General features: G+C 38.9%; 2 protein-coding genes across 3 annotated transcripts in view; both read left to right on the forward strand.

The window, feature by feature from the left end:
* Positions 1-308: 308 nt before the first annotated feature.
* Positions 309-2,790, forward strand: LOC110058289 (kelch-like protein diablo). The gene is made up of 2 exons (XM_020764914.2): positions 309-2,008; positions 2,458-2,790. Exon 1 carries the CDS (start codon positions 324-326, stop codon positions 1,992-1,994), a length of 1,671 nt encoding a protein of 556 aa, XP_020620573.1. The 5' UTR covers positions 309-323; the 3' UTR covers positions 1,995-2,008; positions 2,458-2,790.
* A 2,410-nt stretch (positions 2,791-5,200) lies between these two features.
* The window catches only part of LOC110058152 (putative 3',5'-cyclic phosphodiesterase pde-5), a 26,364-nt gene continuing 17,832 nt past the window's right edge, over positions 5,201-13,732 (forward strand). Inside the window, exons 1-6 of one of the 2 annotated variants that reach the window (XM_089279466.1) lie at positions 5,201-5,605; positions 5,933-6,118; positions 6,240-6,271; positions 8,347-8,458; positions 13,126-13,175; positions 13,563-13,597. In XM_089279466.1, coding sequence (XP_089135592.1) covers positions 5,338-5,605; positions 5,933-6,118; positions 6,240-6,271; positions 8,347-8,458; positions 13,126-13,175; positions 13,563-13,597 — 683 coding nt within the window. In that variant the 5' untranslated portion in view covers positions 5,201-5,337. Of the gene's footprint in view, positions 5,606-5,641; positions 5,790-5,932; positions 6,119-6,239; positions 6,272-8,346; positions 8,459-13,125; positions 13,176-13,562; positions 13,598-13,732 lie in introns of those variants that run through there. The other variant, XM_089279467.1, reaches the window with a different exon arrangement.

The following is a 13,732-nucleotide window of genomic DNA, read 5'->3' on the forward strand; positions in this document are numbered from 1 at the left end:
ACAAGTCAACCCATCAGTCACCTGTCTCAAACTCGTTCCCAGAGCCCATGACGGTAAAGACCCTGGGAACGAGGATGAACGCAAGGCAGGCAGGGAGTCAAGTGAGGGGAGGGGACGAAGTATTTTATTCGATTTCCCCTTCTTTACATACCCTCCGTCATTTTAACATGATTATTGAAGTGCTTCAAAATTGAAGCTAGTATATTTTGAAAAGAGGGGAAAAAAATTAAATAGAGAGAAATAGTTAAAATCAGGTTAAAATAATAACTTGGAGACTCCAGTGGTTCGAAGTCTTCCCAAGAGGGGTCTGGTTAGTAGTTACGATGTTCACCCGGCACCCACACGTGAACCGAAAGTTGATCGCAAACATGGCCGCAGCCAAGAAGTTCGAGAAACCTCTTTTGGAAAGGTCTTTCTCAAACGATATCGATAAATCACACGTGACAGACTCGAAACATGGATTCCATCTGCTCAAAGGTCTTTTGACCATGTACAAAGATGGCAGATACTCCGATGTCACCCTGAAGATCGGCGAAAAACGGAAGGTGCAAGCCCATCGTGTCGTGCTGGCCTCATTCAGCCCTTACTTTGAAGCCCTTCTTGGAACCAACTGGGAAGACGGAAAGAAAGACGAGATAGAGATCCTTTGTTTGGACGAAAGCGCTGTTGGGGATTTGATTGAGTTCGCATATTCGGGAAATATTGATATCAGCAAAGACAATGTGCAGACTTTGCTCGAAGCAGCCAATTATTTGGGTGTAGAGTTTGTCAAGAATTCTTGCGGGGACTTCTTGAAACGCGCTATCGATGACAAAACCTGCCTGGGCATTTGGCAGCTTGCAGATGTGTTTGCGCTGGAAGAGCTGAGGAAAGAAGCTAAAAAGCATGGCCTACGACATTTTGCAGATGTCTGCAAGAAAGAGGAGTTCCTGAGTCTTCCGTTCAATTTTCTGACCGAGCTCCTGGCAGAAGAAGAGATCTGTGTGGTCATCGATGGCTTGATCCCGTGTTTAGAAGTAAGGGAAAAGATCGTGCTTCAAGCGGTGTTCCAGTACATCGAGCATGATGTCGAAAATCGAAAAGATTATCTTCCAAAAGTGTTGCCCTTGGTTAGACTCCCAACTCTGTCAGAGTCATATCTCAAGGAAGTCTTATCACGCAAGCTTCTCTCAGACACCTGTGAAGAAATAGTGGTAAAAGCCCAGAAACTGAAAGATGATCCCCCTGAGAAAGATTCAACAGATGAAAAGTGGGCCACTCCAAGGGAATTTGCCAGAAAGGTTGTCACCTGGGGACGCTCCTTTGCTAATGGAGGGCAGGTGAATCCTGAAACAGGACATCACACTGACAAGGAGACAGTTGAAGATTTAGACAATGAAGTTTACATCAAGGGAATGGAACTGTGGATTCGAAGGTGGGATGGTCGACCTGTGCTTGGTGGCCTCAAGATTGTTTACAATGGTGACAAAGTGGAGAAGTTTGGAGGTGACTCTGCTCAGTCTGAACACCATGAATTTCATTTGGAGGAAAATGAGAGGATTGTTAAAGTTGAAATTAGATCTGGCTGGATGATTGATAGCCTGACATTTTACTCCAACAAATGTGATACTGATGGCAGTCCAAAAAGCTATGGCCCTTATGGAGGCGTTGGTGGGTCTTCCAGTTCAGAGACTCCATTAGGATCATTTGGTTATCTAGCGGGTGTTGCTGCTGCAATTGTCCACTCACAAGGTGAAGAAGGAATCACCAGACTTCAGTTTGCTTGGAGAACGTATGTTCTTCCCGGTGATCCAGAGCCATTGCAAAATAGATGCAAAGTTAATGACGTTTTCTACGATGATGATAGCGAAGATGATGATTACGATGATTACGATGATTATGATGAGGATGATGATTATGATGATTACGATGATTATGATGACTATGACGATTTTGATGATATTTTTGACCAGGAACTTGGAGTGCAGCCTTACATGTTTGAGCCACTTGCCTAAGTCGGCAGATTATGGTAAGCAAAGCATGTCAATTTGGCACAAAAATGTTCTTGGATATTTCTCAGAAGACATGAATTGTTCCAGAAAGTGGTCAGACCTCTAAGAAAACTGTAATCCTGATGGAACAGTTACGTCAGACAAGAAATGCTTGGGTATATTTTTGTAGCTAAATGGAGGCAGTTGTAATTTGTGACTTTACTTGCAATACCCTTCCCCCACTGTCACTTTTCCTCATGGCACCCCCCCCTCTATCTTAAGTGGCCCTATTTTAAGCAAGACCCTTCCCTCACCCTAATTTCCCATCACCCCTCCTCCCGCCTCCCCTTCGCACCTTGCTACTTTCTAGATCTGCCACTTTAGTCACACACCTGCACTCTACATTAAGATCTCTATATTGATATGAAAGGTTTTCAAATAATTTATTATGAATGTATGTGTAGTTATTTTGGTTTGTTTATTTCAGGGCCTGTTTTCATGCTGGAAGGACTTTTTCCAAGAAACATTCTCTGGTTTGGCCGGAAATCTGACTTACACGTAAATTTCCTTCAAATGATAGTTTTGTGTTTTGTTATAGGTGTCACTAAGTCCTGCTTATAAAAGTCTCAGTGAGAAAAACTATGTATAGTTTAATGCAGACTAAGTTACCACTCTGCTGATAGATCAGAGTTCTATTGTATCTTGTTACATTTTTTTAAGATACATTGTTTGATGTTAGTATACCCAAACAAATCTTGAAGGTTGTATCTCACAGTTTGTAAGACTAGTGTATATGCATTAAAAGTAGTTTTCAATTAGAGCCCTTCAGAACTCACTAATGTTGTTGCCTCCCCATCCCCAGGCCTAAAAAAGACTTGATTTTTAATTTGCCCTTCAGACCAGAAGCTCTCAAATTTGGCTTGCCCTGGGCAAGTCATAGTTTACTTTAATTGCTAAATGTACGATTAAGATGTCAGATTACTTGCTCTACCACCTCCTTGGTATCAGAAACTTCAGTGAGTAAATGTTCTTTCCTTGATTTGACAACCACCTATAGTACCAGAAAATAGCTAGTTAAGCTAGCTAGTTGGATTACTTAGCTAGTTTTCACTTCATAATTAAATGTAGATGGACATTTTCTAGATGGGCAAGGTTTATATATCATATATATATTTTTAGATCTGAATTTTTGATTAGAGCAAGTAAGGTGAAGGGGAGGGTACTTCCTTATATGAGCTATAGGTATGTGCTCCCCCAAAGGGTATGAATTTTTAACCATTTTGGTCATTAAAAAGGTATCAATTTTGCCCATTTTGGTCTCAAATAGGGTATGGTTTTTGCACATAAGTCTTTAATTCGGTATGGTTTTTAGAAGAACGTACTTTTTCATCGTTATCCATAGACCATCAACAAAAGCCCTTCATAATGCCTTTAACACTGATCTGACAGGTCTTAAATAGGGTATCAAATTTTTGGACAAGTCATAAATAGGGTAAGGAAAATCATAGCCTCCGTAGCAGACATTTAACGTGGGAGGGGGGGAGGCAAAGCATGGATAGAAGGAGAGGGACTGGTGCTTTTTGCCTCCTTAGCCCTTCCCCGTTTATGCCTGCAATGCAGGCAAGGAAAATTGCAGATTTTGATCTTAAATAGGGTAAGGGTTTTAGGAGGCAGGCTGTGGACTGCGCACCCCCACCCAATTTTTCTGGGAGTAATCCTCCCTTAATATGCGCGTTGCATTGGTTGCCCTTGATTAACCTCCATTCTCAAGGTAAACCCACTTTGAGTCACACAACTAGAAGATGTCGGAGAATTCTCTATGTAGAGCTGCTGCTGAACACCTTTCACTGTGTCCTGTGAAAAGTCTGAAGAGGCAGAACAGATCGCTCTGGCTGAGTACGATGAAAAAGAATTGTACTAGTCGTGTGTTGTCTTCAAGGGTGATAAATAACCGACCAGCCTTAACTTGCCATCTTTGTGTTTGTTTTAGTTACCATACTTGACGTTTTTTTTGTTTTTTTGTTTACGCTTTCGACATTGCTGATGTCTGATATGAACGTGGTATGTCAGGGAAGCGGAGTCGAACTTATTGAGCCGTCACGAAAGTAAGAAGTATCACACGCATTGCACGCAAATACGGTGAACCTGCGTAGGGCCAGGTGGGTGGTGGAATTTCGCGCGCGAAGTCGACTGTACGCAAGAGAGCTCGCGCGCGTGCTAAGACGAAACCGCAAGAAAAATCGCGCGCGAAATCTCGCCAGTACGCAGTGACCACGCGTGCAGGCTATTTGTATCGTAAAAAAAGTCATTTGCTTAGTTCTTATCTCAAATCCGCTGCGTGTGTCATGAGTATTTTGTACCTTTTTTGCCAACATTTTTTTTAAAATTTGGTCAACGTTTTGAAACTTCATCATGGGTAGCCCGCTAAAGCAGCAGTACTTTCACCTTCATATTTTATTTCTTCATTGTAGATTTTTTTTTTTTGGTACTTGATGTTAATATGCCTATGGGCTTAATGGCTGCCTACAGGAAAGTTATAAATGTATAAGTAAATGCTATCTTGTTTTGGTTTCGCGTGAACGGGAGGCTTTCCTTGCATTTCATCCATTTCAGTTAGTAAATATTTCATATACCAAGACTTTGCACACCAAAAGGAAAATAACAGACGGCAGATGGAATTCGATCAAAATATCTTTTTTTTTTATACTGATATCAAGTTCAGTTTCCGGCCCTTGATGAGGCTATATATTAAGCGAATTTTTTTTCCGGCTCAAATAAAAGAGTGGAATTAAAGGGGATTACAGTGTTTGATCCAGGTATTGCTGTCTGGGTGAGAAACTGGAAAGGGAAGCGAACTATACCTCCGCGAGCTAAGCCGGGAATTTTTTTTAAAAAAATTTTACATTAGCCTGCGTTATTCAGGCGAAAATTCCATTAAAGGATGAGGATCCAAAACCTGTGTGTTTAAAAGCTCTAAAAATATATACACTTGTTTTGTCTAGGTTTATCTCTGTCTCCTTTCAATTTACTGCAAACGATGCTGTGAGCGGAAATTTATGGCGAATAAATTTTTATTCTTTTCGACCACCCAAAACACTTCTTTTGTCTCTTAGCACGTTCTAGCGGCTCGCTTCGCTTTTTATAAGTTTTTTTAAAAAAGACGTTGATACGATAAGTGAGCAAAACTACAATTGAAGTAGCATTATTGTTTTGGCGCTTTTGACAGATGACCAGATTGAGTCACGTGACCATCTGCAGACGGCAGCTGTTTCTTACTTAACGATGGAAGATAAACATCGTTTTGTGCGCTCGCCGAAATTCTACGTTAAAAAGTTGGCATGAAAGGAAACCCGTGGCAAAAATCCTGATGTCAAGTCCTTCACGCCAGGTTGGGAATCGTCGGCTTCCACCTTTACCGAGCAGTTCGCGCCACAGTCCAAGTTATCAGCGTGTTTCGAGCGGACATGGCTCGTCGCCGGTCTCGGCGAAGGCAGCGAAAGGGCATACTAGCAACCGACCTTCAAACAACCACGGAACGGGAAGTCACATTACCCACATCGATCTGACCGCAAACTTTGGCGATGGACCGTTCCGACCAGCTTTGGTCCAAGGAAAAGCGATTGCGAACGGGCAAGGTAGGTTGACCCGTAACGCAGTTTTAAGATGACCTTTATAGCTCCAATTTTCACTTTAAAGTGTTCTGTTTGACGTGATGTGATGCAGAGATCGTTTGGTTATGTATCATAAAACTCAGTAGAAATACAATACTGTATACTTTTGGACTACGTTGTGGCTTAAAAAAGGCGCTCTTATTACATTGTAATGAGGTTTTTTTTTCAGAGATAAATTGCATTTTCACGATTATACCTTTTAGTACGAAGCGTGGCGCACTTGCGCCTTTCGTGTGTGATTTTTGCAAAAAAAGATGCGAACAGACCATATTATTGCTTGTCCTGTTTCAGAGATGGATGAGGAGGCAGTGAGAAATTTTCTTCGAGCAAATCCCGTGTTTCTGGAGGATTATGTTATGAAACATGTCGATCAAGACCGTTTAGAGCGCTGGCTTATCAGGAAAACACGAAAATTAAAGAACAAAGGCGGCAAGAAACCTGCGAATTCCCTTGGTCATGAAAATAATAAACAAAGTGGTAAGTAAGAAACCAGCAGCGTGTTTCCGTTTGCCCTGTTGTTTAATCGAAGTGGTCAGTTAAATACAATTAATTCTTATTAGTTTCTTGTTGAGAACGATTTTCTTTTTCAAAATTTCAGATCCTCACCGACCGTCTCTGTCGAAGTGGAAGGTAAGCTTATGTTCCCTAATCCCAGGATAGTTCTGACGTTTTTGACATGAAAATATCCTTGTTTTACAAGACAACCTCGAAATCAAATGCCGGCATTTGTGTTTGTTTTACTCGAAAATTGACATTTTCTTTTATTTATTTACTTTTTTGCGAATGTTGTGTTTTGCCAAAGCAGTTTTCGAAACGACTAGATTTCAATTTAATTTCTTATTTCCCAAACAACGTTTTCCTCTCCAGTAACAAATTAAGGGGATAAAGGTTTCAATAATTATGAACGTTAATCCAAGAAACAACAGTCATGTATACTGGTTGGACTAAGTTTTGAACATTTAATAAGCTTATACTACGGTTTGTCAAAGAAGCCATCGGTGCCTATTTCATAAATTATGGAATTTGTAAGTCGTGATCGACACATGGGGATTCTCGTAAAATTACGGAACCGGCTAATTTTCATTTTAGCGTTCAGGAAATTATTAATAATTTATGCCCCGAAAGTAAAAGGTTCGAATCTTTTGACGTCTGTTCCATTAATTTTTAAGAAGTTTTTTGGCAATCAGAGGGCTTTTGCCCGAGACCCTATAGGCCTTTCAATCCATATAAAGATTTAATATTCCATGTCAGTCCAATCAGACACAAGTAGATAATTTCCACATGTGTGCGTGGACTGAGAATAAATCCCCTGGGAAAGATTAAATTTAATACGCAAATTATACTAAATTATGCAACATTTTGTGGGTAATCCTTCAATTGACATCTTCTGTAAACTGAGCATTACCGCGCCTTTCAATAACATGTGGACTCTAAAATTCAAAGCTCAACCGACAAATGCGTTTTTCACTACCATCAATCAAATGTTCGGTGGTGCCTCCCAGCTTTCGACTATGTTGTCTGAACTGTGCTCAATGATTTGATTTGATTACCATGTGCTCCACAGTAGTTGGAAGCTGGGAGAAGCCGCCGAACATTTGATTGGCGGTAAGGAAAAACACATTTGTCGGTTGAGCTTTGAATTTTAGAGTGCGCATGTTATTGAAAGGCGTAGTAATTGTTCTCCACAAATTGTAGTCTGTAATTATTGATGGAAATGCATAAGAAAGTACAATACAGTTGGAACATATTGCAAAATAGAATTTTCTTGGGAAATATAACTTCTATTACCATTTCATTTAATTGACCGAGTCAAACTGAATGTGAGATTTTCAACGGCAAATTTCCCACAAGAGTCATCTGCTTGCTTCAAATTATGTCAAAAATAGCATAATCAATTGGTCTTAATCATTATTGCTTGCACTTGTGTCAAGCCAAAAAGCCATCCTGGACAGGAACAGGGTCTATTGATAGCTCTTTCTGATTGTGTGTTACAAGCAACCATTTGATTTGTTCTGGTGAATCTCTGACATGGCTTGTCCAAGAGAAATGCACAGTTTTAGTTACTAACAAATACTACAGTAAATATGATTGACACAAAATTTGCAAAGGAAGAAAATTTATTGATTAATAAAAAATGGACGGTTCTTGACTAGTAAGAGAAACTTTAAAGTGCTACTATGATCAAATTTTAACATACTGACAAAATTCATTGTTTTGCCGAGCATGCATGCTTTAATGTTTCTGTCTGAAAAAATGAAGGACATGACACTCATCTCAAGTCAAACTTCACCTGTTCCTTTCTTCCTGTGTTTTTGTAAATTATATAAATTTTTATCATTCATACATTTTTTGTTTTTGAGTAACCACTTTCTTTGTAATGGTTGTCCAGAGAACTCTTAAATTTTTCCTCTCTACTTTGTGATATGGCTCGGTTAATTGGGAGGAGACTTTGCAGCAGTATTGTGTGGCATCTTTTGGCAAATTGAGCCATTAAAATTAACAATGTCTCAAAGTGTTGGGGGATTAGCTGTGATGAACTATTGATACACTGTACTGTACATGTGACATCTTATCCAGGAGTTATGCTCCTAGGTTTGCATTCTGTTGACTCATTGAAATAACTTAACTGAAGTGCCTCACCAAGGATATTGTATTTCCTGAGAACTTTTACTAATTTATTGATTCTGTTACATTTCTGTTGACAGTTTTGTGTACACAGTGACAAGAAAAAAATGCTGGAGGAGTTGACAAATGACATTCATCAGTCTCCCAACAAGCAGAAGGTGTTAATGGAATTGGCTAACTGCATTGCATCAGGTGAAGATATATTGCTGATTTCTGTGATTGTGTGGTTAACCCTTGTATTCTTTGACACCAGGGTTCAGACTGCTGTATGTTTATTTCCTTTCACTTATCACAGAAGGTGACTAATGGTCGAAAAATCGTTTATTATTTCTAAGAGGAGTCATCAAGAATAACACATGTTTCCAAGTGTTTTAAATAAGATTTAAAGTGCAGGTAGCATCTATGCCAAACTCTCCTGGTCTACTGTACAGGTCACCATGTATCCCAAATGTGAAGGAAAGCTTATTTTGACTTATTTTTGGCATTTTCGGGGGAAATGTTTGTAATAGTTGACACATTTTTGTGGCTCAATCGGCAGAGGTCTACTTTTAATGACATTCTCTTAGGGTCAAGAAGTTACATGTAGGGAGAATCCCAGATTTAAACTTTGTCATTTTGGCATCCCCTGAGGTGACCACTCTGGTCATCACCTGCAAGACAGTGGTAAGAGAGGTTCATAAGAACTTCGTCTTGAGGAGAGCCCTGGCCACCTTTTAATAACTGGAAACATTGATAGCTGGCCATTCACAAGAGAATTGCCACCAGGGCTCAGGCAGGTGCTGGATCTTGTTGAAAGCACTGCTTTTTTACTTGGGCTTCCGTAGGAAAGCCCGAGTCATAAAATGCAAGCATTTTGGTCGCCAAAAGGGGTTCATGGTCCCAGGTGTTCCATGCGTAGACCATGGAAACTGGGGAGGAGAAACGCAACATTGCTCGCTCTTTGTGACAGAAATCAGTGTTTTATGCAGAAAGTTTTTTGCAAGAATCACGCCTTATATGTTCATCTCACATACAAAGATGTCGATCGTTTTCAGAAAGGGTTGGTCCATGAATTATATTGCTTGAAAGCCAGCCAGGTAAGCAAAGTTCATGCTCGAAACGTTCTTGTGAGATAACAACTGAGCCGATTGCAGTATGAGTTCAATCTATGAAAACACTGGCAAAAAATAGGCAGGTAATGTGGCTACTGCTGTTATTATTTAGAACATTGCAGTAAAACAAATCATATTGCAATAAAACGAGCTAAATACGAAAACCTTTTTGGACTTGTAGCTCATTAAAAACATGCGACTTGTTTCGTTCACTGCACAAAATATGTCGATCTCCAAAGTTGTAAAGATAAGACTTTCGGTAACTTGAATTAAATATCTTACCTCCAAGTCAGTTGGCTTTCTAGTAGGGTGCAGGGAAAAAAATAACATGAATTTGGAGGCACATTGTGTGGGAGAATTGAACCTTTGATTGTGCGGGAAACTGCGCGGGATTATTGACGAACCAATGTTCTTGCCAAGTTCTAAGGAAAATCTGCATTGACAATAGTTTAGCCAGTTATTTCACTAGTAGTTCAAATATATTTAGCAGTCTTATCAATCGTCAATTCTTTTAGAAAACTGTGTCTGACTGCAAAAGAAAATCATGTGTGACATGAACTAGACGAGCATGAAACCAACATACATAGCAAAATAGAATGCCGCATCTTCCGTTATGAGTCCTTTTTGAAAATACTCCCGCCTTGATTCAATAAAAATATGTAGCTTTAATATTTCTTCATAAACTGTGTTAAGAGTCGCAAATTCTTGGAGGTTGTCGGCAAAATACACAACTTGAAAGTTTATGCAAATTATGTGCAATGCAATTTGAGCCTAATCACAGGAGTGTTGTTTTCACGAAGGAGTTTATCATGATTTGTTTTGGCTTTCTCAAAAGGGATTATTTGCTCTCCAAAGAAGATATGACTCTTGAAAAAGGTTTAAGATGGTAAAATGGCAAAGATGTTCAGCTACACAATTTACTCGGATCGCCACGACCAGTAAACAAACTTTGTACAATTTCTGCTAGCATGTACAAGGTAATCACCATAAGTTGTAAAAAGACCTCGAAAATTCTTTGCAAACAACTTCTTCATCAATGTGTAGACAGCTGTGCTTCATTCTTGAACCAAAATGGTTTAAACTTACAACTTGTGATAGGATGAGGAGGATACTCAATGAAGCAACTTGAATAGTAAATGTCTAAACGGAACTCTTGTGCTAAAATATCCTTATTCTTTAGTTTGCTTTTATTGTGTCCAATACACGTTTTCGTAAAGTACGATTTGATATTGTGGTACGACACCCGAGTAAACACTCTTAGAGCGTCTAGTTTAGCTATACACGGAGATGTTGGACAGTGACTGGTGATGATAAATAAAGTGGCACTAACTGGTGTTAGAAATTAGGCAGTGAATCAGTTATGGGCTGTAGACTCTGCCATACATACATGTATGCTCAGCAGTTTAGTTAGCTGTAAAGTTAGACTTTGTTATTGAGCGGTTTTCAACTGAGTGTCATAAAACCAAAACCAATTGAAAGTAATCACTCTGGGAAGAGCCAATCACCAGTTCTGGATATAATTTTTCTTCTTTAACAGGACATGTGTCCTTTCAAATCTTCATTTTGGTTGGACATCTTATCAATTTGACTGGACATTAATTTGCATAATTGATCTGCATAAGTAATTAGCATAATAAAATTTATTAGCATACTGTAAAGATTTTCAATACAAATCGTTTAAAACTGCCTTTAAATTTCATCTATTTATCATTTATGATGATTATATGACTTAATCTACAAGATGACTGCACCGATCTTTACTGGTTATCTCCTGATTATTATATGTTCTTCAAGCAAACCTAGTTTTCTATTGAAGGCTATCACTAGGAGTGTGCAACTACTCCAATTATTCCTATCTCGGCCTTAAGACCCATCTATTTTTAGTTTGAATTTACCGCGAATTCAGACCCCTGCAGTGACCAATCATAATCAAGGACTTTATAATTTCACCGGAAGATTAGGTCGAAATGTCCACCCGAGGCCGCCATTTTTCTCCTTAGCGATTCGTGCTCATAATCATTGACTGGAACTGACCTTTTTCATGGGAAAAGAGGCCTGAAAATAGACGGGTTTGTAAAAATACTGTGTCATGGGTTTAGTATGGGAGTTGCAGGCTCCTAGTGATGGGCTCCTGACCAAAGTTGACTCTAGGGTATATACATGAAGGGCTAACAGCATATCGCAATGCATGTAATGCATAATAGGGTGATTTCTGAAGAGTACTTTATTTGGCAAGTACAGGAAAGATGAACACTTCTGCTTTATGATATTGTAGGAGCCCATAATGGGCTCCAGGATATGGCTCAAACTGTCATAGTCAAGGGCCCAAAATTAAAAAAAACTTCTTGAGTAGCTATTTGGCGACTAAGTAGGAATTTCATTTAGAAAAGAACTCAATGCATAAAAGCCGTAAAGAAAAAAATTCCAAGACTTTTTTGGCCGCTAATTTTGTATACATAGCTGAAGTAATGTCTGACAGATTCATGCATTCCAAGAGACACAATCGGTAGGCATATATGATGTACTCAATGCTCAAGGGTTTGCGATGCATTATAGGGCTATTTCAAACATGATCAGGCATTTGCGACCCATTTGCAAATTTTCCGATGTGAGGGAATCCTTTACAGCAAAGCAAAAGGATAGATTGCCTTCTTTACTTATATTGATCAATGTAATAGAAGCAAAGATCTTTGACTATGTATTCCTGGAAGGACATAATGTCTGAGAAAATAACCATTATTGATTGTCAACACAGAGAAACGTAGCCGCCATTATAGTAGCCTGTGAACGCAGACGTATTTTCGACTGTCGACTAAACCAGAATTTTTGGTCACCAAAGATGAAATTTTAGCCGCATTGGCGACCATACCAGTTGCAATTTCGAGCCTTTCAACAATGTATCTAACTAAATTTTATGGATGGACAATACACGCAACTTGGTGTTAGTGAAATGTTCGGACATCATGTCTGATCATAATGTGAAATTGGCCGGACATATTTAAAATTTGGTCGGACAATGTCCGATGACGGACTGTTATTTCCAGCCCTGAATCACAGAAGAACACAGAAAATTTAGTGTTTAGCCAATCAAGACTCAATGTAATTACTTGCTCAATAGTACCTGATGCAAAGTGCAGGAAAATTAGTGAGAACGAGTTATATCTGGTTTTGGTTTCACTTCTGATTGGATGAAAAAGTGGCACAAGATTTTTAAGCCAATCAGGTACAGGTACAAGTAGCATAGTTAATGCAAAACCAATTGATTTTCAAATGACAAATGAAAACCGCTCAGTACGACAGTCAATTGATTTAGATTGGCCTGTATATGGGAGCAGGCATAGGGGCAGGTATGGTGCAGTGGTGAGAGTGCCCGCCTCCCAATGTGGCCTGGGTTCAATTCTTGCTCTGTGCCATATGTGGTTGAGTTTGTTGTTGGTTCTCGTGTTGCTCTGAGGGTTTTTCACCAGGTTCTGCGGTTTTCCTCACTCCACTATAACCAGCATCTCCAAATTCCAATTCTACCCAGATATAGAAAACCAGCTTGAAAACCAGCTTGAAAACCAGCTTAGGCTGATGTGGCCTCCCCTCTAAATAGTGTAATTTATTTTAGTTTAGTTTTTAAGCCAGCCCATAGAAAACATATAATAGGACTAATTAACCTACACAAAAATTACATTTTTGTACTGCATACATGTATATGTACAGCTCTATAGATCTTCATTTTGTGCTATAATTTTATCTTCTGTTCTTTTTTTTTGTCATCATCAGCATGCCATGCGGACTCCTTCACATTATACTTGGTTGATGCAACAGGAAAGGTAAACATTTAGAATTATTACTAATTTATTATAAATTGTATATTTCTAATATATTTTTTTTGTTCTTAAATATAAAATAGCTGTAGTCAGGAGGTATTTTTGTTGAAAAATCTTTATAACCTTTGTTCCACTGACTCTTTTTGTTGTTGTTGTTTTTGATAATGATGATAGTAAAAATGTTTCAGCTAATTCTAAATCCTCTAAATCCATCAATAAAAAGAACGCTTGATGGCAGCTGTTTACACGTGATCTGGATTAAGAGAACGTTGCACCACAGCCATCAAGCTTTCTTTTAACTTATAAAGTTGTCAGTGTCGACTTTTTGTATTCCATGTGAGCAAGATAGCAAGTATAATCTTTAACTAATTTATTCTTTGCTGCCATCAGGCCTTGTACATCTACAATCCTAATCATCCAGAAGGGTAAGTCGGTAACATGTAATCTATTTGCCGTGATTCCTATTAGTTCAAAATTAAATTTTTTTTCTTCCAGTTCAGCCATGCATTTCTCTAATATTATTGGTAGAGATACATGTATGTGAGTTGTAGTGAATGCAA

The sequence above is a fragment of the Orbicella faveolata genome, unplaced genomic scaffold (assembly GCF_042242905.1).
Source record: "Orbicella faveolata isolate gen_17 unplaced genomic scaffold, um_ofav_v1 contig_47, whole genome shotgun sequence".
Classification (NCBI taxonomy): domain Eukaryota; kingdom Metazoa; phylum Cnidaria; class Anthozoa; order Scleractinia; family Merulinidae; genus Orbicella; species Orbicella faveolata.